The sequence below is a fragment of the Patagioenas fasciata genome, chromosome 6 (genome assembly GCF_037038585.1).
Source record: "Patagioenas fasciata isolate bPatFas1 chromosome 6, bPatFas1.hap1, whole genome shotgun sequence".
Classification (NCBI taxonomy): Eukaryota; Metazoa; Chordata; class Aves; order Columbiformes; family Columbidae; genus Patagioenas; species Patagioenas fasciata.
Genome location: NC_092525.1, coordinates 38,730,964 through 38,744,189, shown reverse-complemented (window position 1 = coordinate 38,744,189; position 13,226 = coordinate 38,730,964). Strand labels below are relative to the sequence as shown.

Here is a 13,226-nt window from a genome sequence, read left to right as displayed (position 1 = left end):
TAGACATTTCATATGCCTGTAGGTTTAAGACACAAAACTGAGTCTGTATGAGAAAATATCAAGTATTTCCCTCACTCTGCCAAAAGTAGAGTGTGCTAAGCCAGACATTGTGCTTAAGTTGATCCAGCCTCCTCAGTTTATGAGTTGCCAACATAGGTGGAGTTGAGCATTATCATACTTACCCCACAGTTGTGGGATAACAAATGGGAAAATCCCTTTGGCTCCAATAGTAACTCTGAGTTCCAAGTATCTGGGGGCAAGAACTGCATTAAACTTTCATCCACAGTAATTAGACAAAGCGAAAAAACAAGCTACTCAAAGAAAAAGCCACGTAGAATCAACTGCCATTTACTATAACAATAAATCAGATTTTAACAATAAAATATTTTTTTTACAAATAATACATCTAAAAGTCAATATCAAAATATAAACCCTTTAGAACTTTGCCTGTTGTCTCTCTGTACAAGTACATACACAGAAGAGGTAGCTGTAAAGGCCACAGCAGCACTGAAAATGGCTTTTACAAAGTTCCATGGAGTTAAAGCGGGTTGGGAAAGCAACAACTGGTACATTCAACCAGAACCGAGGCACAGAAGGGAAACCGCTCCTGCCTGCGCAAGGGAAGGTGGCAAAGGGGAAGGATGAGGAGTTTTCCCAAAGGAACTTTCGAGAGGCTCCTGCTGGATGAAGCTCAAGTGGGTATTTTAACAAAAACATCCTTTTCCTCTGAGAAAAGGTACAGGACAAACATACCTGCATGGTGGTGGGGTCTTTTTTGCTTTGTGTGTTTAAAAATGAGCATCAATCTATTTCTTTTCCCATTCTATATCCTCTCTTCATTATATAGTGCACTACGTAGGATCCATACATTGCACTTGCACTTCAGTCCTTCATGTCCATATCCCAGGCAGCTGATTCTGCAGCCACTCTCCTCAGACCCCTGGTCTCACTTGTCACTTCTCAAATCCCAGCAAAACAATCACTTTATGAGGATTTTCCTACACAAGTGTTAAAGGACGTAGCTGCTAACAACATCTGGAATTCAGAACAGCAGCCCAGCACATCTGCTGGATACCCAACCAGCTGTATCACTCCAGAGCCCCTCACTGGAGACCAGCAATTCTATTACCTGCCCATTAGCAGGTAATTAACACATTTAATGTACATATGGTACAACTAGTTGGGTTTTTTCTTTCAACTCACATATAAAACGGCACCATTGAGAAAAGGCAGATTTTTGGCTTCTCGAGTGTGTCCCTTGTGCAGCCCCGAGGAGTCGGACATCATCTGGATGAGGATGAGGCAGGGGCGAACTCAGCAGCTCCAAAGCTTGGCCCCAGTGTCACAGCCAGCCGCGGCTCTTGGCCTCGGCGTGTGCCGCGCTGTGACACTGCTCGATGGCGCCTTCCAGCTGCGCCAGCTGGCAGCACCCGACCTCCAGCCGCTCCCTGCCGAGAGACGAGGCGCCGGTTAACGGGACACCACCGACCCAGTTCACAGAACGTTCCCATATAGTCCTTTAAACCAAAATTCAAATGGATTCTAATGGGCTTTAAAGCAGAAAATACTCAATACGTCTGGAAATTGAGATGTATTTGGATCTTCACAGCAAAATATCGCGTTTATGCCAGAGCTGGCTGAGCCCTACCTGTTCCCAGCTGCCTCCTGCGATGACACCTTGAAAAACGGACAATCTAAGAGCCACACTGAACATCAGTTCAGTCAACTCCAAACTGAGCGTTTGGATAGAAAACATTACTGGTTTCTTGTACTGAATGTGCCTAAGCTGCGTGTCGACTCCACATTTCCTAAATGTTTAAGAAGCTCCCTCCAGTTACAACGTGGTCAGAGACTTCTGGGATAATCCGAGCTCAATGTGCAGCTTTGTTCTGTGCCTCTCACACTTGGCTTTAACAAACACTGGCAAAAGGGCCAGATCCAGGATGTTGTTCCCCACATCCACTTTCATAAAACTCAGGTGTAGACACCAAATCACGGCAGGTCCTGCTGCGCTTTTATTTGCCCGCACACTCTGACCATCTTCCCTGTGCAGTTTGCCTTTTTTCCAGCGAGAAAACTGTTAAAATACCCGCTCCTGTTTTTCTATTTGAAGTTGGAATTAGATGGTAAAATGGGTTAAATGGTAAATAGCGAGGGGAAAAAAAAAAGATCCTCATTTCTGTACTTAAGCTAGAGAATTTTCCCAACGTATTTGCTATTGCTCTTGGGGAGGAAAAAAAAAGACAACAAAAATCAACCACACGTGTATCAGCTGAGTTCTACAAGTTTCAAAAATGACCTCATTCTTATGTAAACATCTATATTTTAAACAATTAGCACAGGCTTTTCTGATCTTGCTTGTACAAGCATGATGTGCAAGAGGTGCAAAGGTGATGTGTATCATCAAAAAGGCCATTTCCATAGAATCCAAAAAGCAGCAAAGGCTGGATTTTCTATGAACACCTTAAAACCCCCAACTTGCAACTCAGTGAAAAGGCAGAGCTCCTTTTTACTTTTCATTGCATTATGTAGAGGCAGTTTTAATAAACAATCAGCATTCAGACGTCTCTTCTATCAGCTTTCTTAACAGAAAGGGGATTTTGGAAGGTTGAATTCAAACAGTCTTTTATACATTTATTTACACGCAAAAAAACCCCCTCTTGACTACAGTGGTTTATTATTTAGACTTTTGTTTCCCCAGAGGAATTTAGTTCTGATTACACAGCAAACATGCTGTAACTTGGCTTTTCCAAAAGATACTTGCTCAAAAGCCCATTTAAAGGAGCTCCTCAAAACAAGAGAACAAAAGCAAGAGAAGTCACACAAGTGCAGCCTTAAAAATGAGCACAAAATAAAATCTCAGCCGAGACGCGAATATTTCATGACTCTCCCCTCAATTTAAATTTCCCCTGTGTTATTCCAGTGGCCACTGAGTAACAGCTAAAGTGGTAGCTAGGATGATACTACATGCGGACTTTTATACCCAAGAACAGTGCAACGGGTTAATCCAAATGTAATTACTGTAGTAACTAGAAATTACGTTAAACAGGTCAAGGGAGATGTTTCTGCGCTCTCAAAACCACACTGCAAGGCAGATACAACCAGGTGCAAGAGCACAAAGAGCAGTGTGAAAGTCCCACACAGCTTTCAAGTGATTTACTTCAACGCTCAGTGCTCCAATGTTTGCGAAACAAAGCCTGAGTAAGTCTTTCTACCACCTACCCCTTTCATCAAATTGTCATTTATTAAATGATACAAACTTCATTCCAATTAAGGTTCAGCAGGTGAGGATTCTGTGATTCTACACGGCGTCTGGGCTTTTTTTTTAGGTAACTAATTGCCCTGACCTGGCAATTGGCACTTTCACATTCACGGAAGGTTTGAGAAATCACTATTAATCCGGGCAAAGCAAAGGTTTTTAGAATCATTTCCTTACTCAGATTAAAACAATCTTCAAGCCTTTTGTGCAGCTGATGGAACCAAGCTTCACATCCTGGCATGTTCCAGCCAAATCATATCCATATAATGGGAACATCAAAGAAAATATTTACACTCATTTTCACATTAATATTTTCAATGCCTTTAACTCAGCTGCGCAACAGAACAACTGAACTATAGAAAAGCTTCCTAAAGCAGAAATAAGCCACTTTACCCATGTTTCTCACAATAAGGTGTTCTGTTCCAACAAGTACCTCATCACCGAAAGAGAATTTCAGCTCTAACCAAATTCATTTAAATGCAACCTCACGCTCTAACCCCCACTCACCTTCCTTCTGCCCCTCCTACAGTGGCAATTTTTATTTCTCCAAAGGATTTCTCTGCTGGTACTTTGGTTAGTATTGTCTCAAAATATTGTCTCAAAAGCCATCTGGTGTGGTCAGTAATTAGCTTACCGATAGGTCTCTTGTGTAACGCACTCGTAAAGCTCCTCAGCAGTGAATTTTATACTGCTGTTGATCTAAAACAAAAGAACAAAGCGCTAACGTAGCGATTTACCAAGTATCGCATTCCGATTAAAATTAGACAGCTGGTATAACAGATCTGGTTAATATATTACCCAACGGGCTCTTGAGATAGTACATTAAAAAATCATGCTATAGATTCAAATATTACAAATTAACAATCATTATTGTATATCTTGGGAGTGATAGGTGTCACACTCCAGCTCCATTTTCTCGTAATTTATGTACAAATATAAAAGACCTTAATTCATTCTTCCTCCCCTCCCAATTTATTCTACAGTTCTATAGCAAATGAAGTTCGGATTTGCGTTAATTCCATAAACAGAGTCTATATGTAGAGGCTCAAAACCCAAGTACTTTTTCATGTATAGAGAGGACTGGGATCTGAAATATGTCATATACCAAATGGAAAAACACCTCTATTCTACTGCAAATATTCATTGCAGCACAAATGAGTTAAAACTTCATCAGTAACTGGTAATTTCTCTTGTTTTTTCCTGTGAACTGCAGCCAATATTCTCCATAGAACCACCTAATCCAATCTACTCGCTCGCTTCTTAAAATGATATTGGGGTGCCTTCAGCCTCAGGGTTTTTCGCTCTCCACAGCAAATCATTCACAACACAAGCGCTCAGAAAACCCAAACACCGGTAGAGATTCAAATAACTTTGTGTAGACACCAACCAAAAAACATATATATTTTTATGTCCAACATCTATTAATAAAGAGCAATTCTTCAAAATTCTAGCTCAGTGGAAATACAATGACGAGACAGTTAACTTCATAATTAAATGGAAAACTGTAACTGAAGTGTGTTCAACAAAACATTAAAGAAAACTTCATACCTCGTTGCTTATGAGGAAGTTATAGAGGGTCCAAATATCTTGGAAACTACTGGTTGGGGCCAAAATTCTGAAATAGAGAAGTTTGGGGTTTTTTTGGTTTTAAGCAAATATAAAAGGATTCTATGGATGTGTTAAAATACTCAGACGTGCTTCACTAACCGTAATATATATCTAATATCTTTAACCAAAAAGAAAATTCTGATCTTTCACCCACCCTTTTCCACTCCTCTAAAAGAATTAAATGAGCTTATTCTTGCTGTACGGACTTTCTGCAAAGGTTTTTCCTAATTCAAATGTCAACTGTTGGTTTTCTGAGCAATTTCTCTATATAGAGAAGAAGAGCAGCAATAATTAAAAGCCTTTTGTTTCCCATAAGCAGACCCCATCGGATGAACACAGAGCAGCAGCGAAGCGACACAAAACTTCCCCACGCCAGCTAAAGCTTTAACTCCTTCCCTCCGCTATTCAAATTCACAGTTCAAATGCTACAATTTCCACTTCTAATAACCAATTCCCACCCAATATTGAGAAGCAAAAGCAGGGTTTGACAGCTGAAGGAAGGTATTTTATGATCCATTAGGGAACTGATTATCTCAAAAATTAATTATCCTTATCTATTTAAGCAGGTATAATTTGGCTATTCCTCAGTGTAACCTAATCTGCATTCACTAGGAAAATACGGAACCCTCTGAAACGTTAGAAGATGTACATTAAAATCTACATTAAAAACCCTGTAACACTTTATATATATATTAAGAAATACTCATAAAATTCTGCCTTACCTGAAGCTTTAAGTATGTAAATAATGATTAAGAAAATGACTAGGTTTGGTAAAAAAGAAAATCTTCCTTTTGAGAAGGTCTATTTACTTTCCCATGGGAAAGCACCCAAACTCTCCCCTCCTTCTCCATGCAAGCTGTAAGCCTTTATACATGAATTAATTACAAAGTGGAAAAGAAAACCGAGCATAAGTTAAAAAACCCTGTTAAATAAGACATTGTATTTTAAACTAGGTGGAAGACTGCACCACACCACAGGATTTATTATCATTAGCGAGCCCGCTGCTTATTTTCATCATGATTGTCCATTGGAATGATCACTGTAACAAAAATTAGCCACACATTCTTTCCCCCTTCATAAGAAGATGCACGCAGGATCTTTTTTGCCTTAAACCGAAGCGCTTAACCTGCCAACTGAAAAAAAAACAAACAAAAAATAGGACCAATTGGCTCGTTTTTCCTAAAAATCCCTCCAAGCGAGAAAGCTGTCACCGGCTTTGACAGCGACAATTTGGCAAACGCCCCTGGAAACGCCGGGAATTTTGGCAGCTCGGAGCCCATCGCAGCCGCGATTCCCACCGAACAGCTCCATCCGCGCAGGACGTGGCGGCTTTAGCTGTTGCACCGCGTCTGCAACATAAATCAAGGAGTATATCCTGGCCTGGGAAAGCGTGGATTCCTGTTGCTGATCATTTTTGGTACCGTTCTGCCTTCTCTTTCATGCCAAAAGGAGGAGCGCTTGTGGGGTTGCTTTCCTAAAGCGGAACACAGAACTGTACTAAACATAAAAGGGAAGACTTGACTATTAACTTCACAATATGTCACACAATATCTTGGGGTAAAATCATGGTAGCTTTCTTGTTGTGTCAAGGATGTATATGGAAGGATGTATAAGTAAGGCAGTTGTCATGGGAAGCCCAGCCAGGTATGTTTTCTATAGGAAGGACGGAGCAGGGGGAAAGGACAGCTGGTAGGAGAAGGAAGACCTGGAATAATTATGGGCTTCTTGATTCTGTGGAAGAAAAACATATGTACAAGCTACATAAAGGTGAAGGAAGAGCCTGAGAGCAAAGTGGGAGGTGGGATCATAAAGGGAACAACAGCACCCATTTAAACGCGGAGATGAGGTTCTTAGGGATGTGGGTTAGTGCCAGGGTTGGGTTAATGGTTGGACTCAATGACCTTAAGGTCTTTTCCAATTAAAACGATTCTGTGATTATACACGGCATCTCCGCACGACTGCTGCTGTCCGCCTGATTCCAGCCTCCAAGCCAGGAAGCGACTGCAAAGTTCAACTTTCACTCCACTTTTCTCGGCGAGGCCACATTTAAAGAAAACCATCTCGAAAGTCACTTCCAAAGCACCATTGGACTGTCATTCCCAGGTCATTTTTAGAGCCCTGGTTTTGCAAAGACCTTTATTTGTGCTGTGAGTGTGATTCAGCCAATGCGCCACCCACATTCCCTTTCCTTCCACAAACCGAACGCCACAAAAGCAGCAGCATTGCACACAGATTGTATTTGATCTTTTCTCACTGAAGAGAGCACTTTTCATAGATTACTAGAGAAAAGAAACAGTGTATTAAGATCTCTGAGCCTTGACACCACTCAGAATGCCACAGACTTAAAAATAGTCCATTGATGCTTTCCAGTCTATGCACTCAAACCCTCACCACTCACGGCATTCATTTCTTCATACATCAAATTAAAATATCATTTCTGTGCTGCTGACCACAGCGTGCTAACAAACTGCTAACACCGTCGGTTCAGCTCACTGTGCATTACCAGACCTCAGGCGGATGGACAAACCGGCCATGCCTCCAGTTCTTTGGTAAAAAAAGAAACTAAAACGTAAGTAAATAAGCATATAAGCAACTTAACGTTAAATCCTTTAACTTATTTTATGGAGTTTGCTTGGATTATTACAGCAATTGCTTCTGAGTTTATAAGGTGAAGTGAGAAGTCTGACATTTGGCTCAAAGCTTTACAGTATCTTCAAATAAAAGACATCTGTTGTTTTCATGGAGGAACCATCGCTACTCATGGAGTACTGAAAAGAAGTTGGGGAGAGAAGAGCTCGTACAGTAACTTCCCCCACAAATTCTTACCAGGTCAGCATTCATAAAACATGTTTATTGCTGCTTTCAATTAACAAGGAACTGGAATACAGCTCCAATCTTGAAATATATTTTTCTGTAGAAAATTCCAACACATTCCTGTCTGCAGGGCATTGATTTCACACCACCACTGCGGTCATTTGATGTTTCTTTCATGTCCTGTAGCCACCATTCTATATTACAGGAAATAGAGATTTTACAAGATGTACACTGGGAACTCGAACGCGTTCGTATGCACATTGGCTCTGCATCTTTTATTTCACTAAATCAAGTTGATCTCGTTTTCATCAAAGCTGCTCAGTGACAAAAAGCCTGTCTCAGCTATAGAACTATGTCTAGAGAACACCCCCTGAATTAATGATACATGAAGCAAATGGGCTCTTATGCAAAACTTGTCTACTGAGAACCTGAACCTCAGTATTGTGACCTCTGCAATATTAACCACTTTTTATTTTATCTCAACACGACATGAAACGTATTCAAAAGCAGATGGTGGAAATCCACTGAGTCACTTTGCCTTTCCGGTCAGGCAAAACCAAACCACAAACAGCCCCACGTTACGTGCTTCAACTCTTAATTAATCCAAACATCATGTTCTGAGCTATGTGTTGATCAAGGTAAAAGCTACGGTAGCCTTGTGTGCAGTTTTCTGGAAATACTTAGTACGTGAGGAAAGCGTCAGACTAATGATTTATATCTTGTAAGCAACAGGGCTTCCCAAACTATGAACATTGCTTTAGGTTGACACCCCTCTGATGCCCAACACATGCACAGGGTGGAAGATATGATAATCAAGAAAAGAAGTGGACAGGAAAACAGCTCACGGTCTGGTTCCTCACTTGTGCATAGGGAAGACCTGGGAAATAAGGAAAGCCTACTTGGAAAGGATTGGAAAATTAACTTCTCAAATAGAAGAAAAATTAACTAACGAACAAACAAACAACACCCCACAAAGCAACGTGGCAGTGAAAGCAGCTCAGTGTGCCGGCTGCTCACAAACATGGAAAAACTGAGCAACGACAAGTGAAGGATGTGGATAAATTCGTGCCCGACCCTGCGGTAACCGCTCTCAAATCTGGCCAAATTCCTGTAGCTCGGTGTTCGTCGCACTGAGCCATTCCTCTTTATCAGCTCCATGTAATCGCTCGTGGCATCAGACTGATAAGACTGTCATAAAGCGTTAATTCAATAAATCCGTGCGGTTCATCACAAAGGCGTATGACTGAACCGCAAAAAAGTCAATGTGACCCACTAAAAGCCCCATTTAACCTCATTGCCAGAAGATCAGGGAAATAAAAAAGATGAGAAATGGAAAAACAAAGCTTCTAAGTGGCTTATTAACCATCGCTCGTTACACAGCACTGCAATAAGGGGCTCAAACTGCTGTTACAATGACCTACACACACCAGAGTTTTGTTCAACACCTACCTATTGAGAAATCAAGGGGATCCTTCCCAAAATCAATACAAGTTCATCTTAGCTTCCATTGTGGAAGCAGTCGGGATGCCAAATCCTAGGCCCGCTTTGTCCAGATGCCAGTTCTCCAGTTTTGCAAGGTCAGAAAGGATCGTGACTTTTACAACATTAACTCATTTATTCCCATTTTTCTGTTTTTTAGACTGCTCTAAAGGCAACAAGGGTTAAATAGCTGCCACAGCAACATCTCTGCTCCTGCACCTCTTCAAGCAGTGGCCAACTTCAGCTGTATTTAAGAGAGGCAGACGTCTCAAAACTTAATTCCATACAGTTCTCATTAAATTAGGTAGAAGGGTAAAGGACACACGTGGGTGCTCGCAGCAGAGAAAGCTGTAGGTAAACTCAAATGTAACAGGAGATGGCAAAAAATCCATGCAGGAAATGCTACAACTAGGAGAAAATGGTGCCAGTTTGACTGCGTGTGGTCAAAACACTCCGCTAAGTTAAGCTAAAAACATTCAATTCAGCCATCAGTTCCAATACACAAATGCTTTGTTGCACTACTGAGAAGATCTTAAATACTATACTTTTAATTTACAAATGTTGACAGAGTCCTCACCTAAATCAGTGCTTTCCAAACGCTTCATCATTGCAAATTGCACAGAAATGCCATTTAGGTAATATAAGCAGAATTCAGGCTACTTACTGCAGTAATAGATAAATATTTTTACAGCCAGCACTATATTAGTATAAATATCTAAGTATTATATCTAAGAATATATGCTGTAAGTTGTGATTTTGCAGTGGGCAGATGAACAAAAAAATATTTCCCAATGAACAGATGAAAAAAAAAAATTAAACTAGAAATAATTATATGTCAACTCAAAGATGAAACTTTTTCTTTTCTGTTAACTAGGATTTCTTATCTAAAAGTAACTTGGGTAGGAAACATGAGGCCAGGTAAAATTCCCTGAGGGTGCATAGGAACCCTAGAATCAGAATTTCAAGGGGTTAAAAGAGAAACACACAGAAAGCGGACAGAAGTCATGATGGAACCAAAGTACAGAGTCAAATATATCTCAATTATCTATAGCCCCCCAGCGATACCCTGCAAGGCATTTTGCACTTCTTAGAGTTAATTATCCGTGCTAAGTACTGAAACTTCTCTCAAAGATGGACCCAAACACCTTCCAGCAGAATCGGTGGAAGAATTTCAACAAGCGATGAGAGATTTAGCACGACCGTGAGTTGTAGAAATAGTTCTGCTGCCTCAAAGAGCTACTAAAAAAATCAAGAAATTATTTTCAAGCTAATTATTTTAAAGATTTTATTTAAGAGAGCTTAAATGAGGGCCCCTAATTAACTAGTTGCAAATAGTACCCAGCCCAAATAATACACAACATAAACACAAACTGCCATTAAAACCAGTCAGAAATGTTATGCAATCCAAAAGTATTTAAAAACATGCCACGGTTTTAAAGTTTGACTTGAAATATATATTACATTGACTAGGAGCCAACAAATATATACATCAACATATATTATACCCACTGAATAGCTCTTTTTTCCCGTTTTAATATCTGTATTTGTCATAACCATGTTCTGCTCATCCAATCCGAACAGCTGTACCAGTGCCACTACTGTAGTATCTTTACTGTTATGAGGAAGGGTATCGCTACACATATTTATCTCAAGAAGCTTTTCTAATTGTCTTGAACAATCTGAAAATCAGAACTTTCAATGCAATGGAACTTTCAGTGTAACTTATTTGTAAAACTTCAGAACTTGCACAAGACAGTCGTTCTATTCTTTGTTCTGGACAGCAAGGAACAGAAGGGAATGCAGAAAACACTTGTATTTTATCACTAAAAGCTGTATTACCTCCAAATATTCAAGCTAGGATTTTTTGCTACTTTTTCTCCAGGTGCCTTCTCTGCCATCACACCATTGGATTGAGTCTAAGCCACTGGAAGGAATTGTTTAAAAAAAAAATCAAGAAAAATTACTATATTCTGAGTTCAGTTTTTGAAAGGCTGAGCGACCTGAGCAAAATGAGCCTCTCCTGCTTTTGAAAACTTCAGACTTTTTGTTTTAATACTCTGTAACCTAGATAAACATACAATGATTCCTAAATACTGACCCTCTAGAAAACCTACTCAGAAGCCTGAAAATACCTTCAATACCTACACTCAAGACTGAAACAGATGGTTACACGCTACAGTCTCTCTGAATTTCTTGCTCCATGATGCCTCCTACTGTCGAACAAACTCAGGGCAGGCATTGGGAAACACAAACCTGCAAGGAAATGACTCCTCTCCGAGCATCATCCCAGTTGCATAAATAACGTTCAGTGGTAGAAAATTTTAAGTACGAAAGGAATTTTTAAAGCCATTTCATAAATGTTATTGAGTGTCATGGTAAGCAGGTAGAACTGAAAACAGCCTCTTCTTTTCAAATAAAATCAAATGACAGAATCCTGTTTATCTTTGCTTCAGATATTTTCATGGCTCTAATTATGAAAGTACATCTTTTATAAAATAGATTTTTCTGATATATTGTTAGACTTCTGTATTTTTACAGAGCTCTCCCATAAGGGGAAATACAAGAGGAAAACAGCCTTCACTGAAAGACATTTTTAAAATGTCTATTGTTACAGCCACACAAAGTATTAATAAAACACCTCTGCAACACAGAAATAATGATCTTGAATCGCCATATTCCCATTAAATGTCATCCACCACATATATAAACTGACAACCACAGGATTTTTTGTAAGAACTTTGGGAGCGCAATAAAAAGAACTGAGTTTAGCAGTAACCTGCTTTATTAAAGCAATTTCTTCAGAGAAAAACCTGACATTGCTGCTAGTAAAGTCTAATCTCAATTGGGAACACTAAAGCAATCAGCAATGAAAATTAATCAATTACCGCCAAGCTGCTCTAGCTCACATCTCTACCCATATTTTTCTGTTTTCATATTATTTAGACCATTTGTCTTTGAAAGACAACAATTATTTGAATAGATTTGTCCCACTATTCATGTGTTGGACAGAAAAAATTTGGCCTATAACTACTGATGCAGGATGGTCTTACGTGCTCGTGTGAACACACCACTTCACATGAGTGTATCCTGAAGTTTGTTTGGGACTTACAGAACACACATATTTCTGAAACATTCAGGAAATAGTCTTTTGACCATGATAAAAAATAGGCAATGAAAACTTATTTGGGAGTGGCAACAAGTGAAGCAAATGTTTGCATGTTTTTATCGTAATTTTTATATATATAAAAAATAAATACTCTAGCAGTTACAGGTGAAAATGACAGATTTTTGAAGTGCTTTGACAGGTCAGACCTCACACTTCACAACCGGGATAAGCACACATCCATACTTGGCAGGACCGCTGTGATAACTGTAGCATAAGGACTGTGATCCATCAGAAAATACTGTAATGAACCTCGATAAGGACTGATAATGCAAGTTTAAAAGCTCACTACTATGGTAGAATGATAAAAAAACCCACTTCTCAGAAAAAAAAGCATACGCTTATTAGATAATCTCTAACAAAGTTGTAACAGCCTGTGGCAGAAATGGAATTTAACTCAATGTCTACCTAAAAGGTAGATTGTTAACATACAGGGCAAGCCCGATTGTTTGGATGGATCTATTTCAGATTTTTCTAACCTATCTGCATTGTTATTATGTAAAAGGGAACAATGTGACTGTCAGCAAGTTTGCTGATGACACCAAGCTGGGAGGAGTGGCTGACACTGGAAGCTGTGCTGCCATCAGAGACCTGGACAGGCTGGAGAGTCGGGTGGGGAAAAATTTAATGAAATACAACAAGCACAAGTGTAGGGTCTTCTATCTGGGCAGGAACAACCCCAGGTTCCAGTATAAGTTGGGGAACCACCTATTAGAGAGCAGCACAGGGGAAAGGGACAGCAGGATGACCATGAGCCAGCACTGGGCCCTTGCGGCCAGGAAGCCAATGGTACCTGGGGTGGGTTAGAAGGGGGTGGTCAGTAGGTCAGAGAGGTTCTCCTGCCTCTCTACTCTGCCCTGGGGAGACCACACCTGGAATATTGTGTCCAGTTGTGGCCCCTCA

The 13,226-nt window shown here is 40.0% G+C and overlaps 1 protein-coding gene across 5 annotated transcripts in view; it reads right to left on the bottom strand.

Moving 5' to 3' along the window:
- Window positions 1–332: 332 nt before the first annotated feature.
- Window positions 333–13,226, bottom strand: part of SWT1 (SWT1 RNA endoribonuclease homolog) — a 31,157-nt gene continuing 18,263 nt past the window's right edge. For 3 of the 5 annotated variants that reach the window (XM_071810570.1, XM_071810569.1, XM_065842642.2), the window contains exons 17-19: window positions 4,808–4,874; window positions 3,894–3,958; window positions 333–1,448 (exon numbers count right to left, since the gene is read on the bottom strand). In XM_071810570.1, the coding sequence (XP_071666671.1) occupies window positions 1,343–1,448; window positions 3,894–3,958; window positions 4,808–4,874 (238 nt within the window). In that variant the 3' untranslated portion in view covers window positions 333–1,342. The other 2 variants (XR_011739826.1, XM_071810571.1) reach the window with 2 other exon arrangements.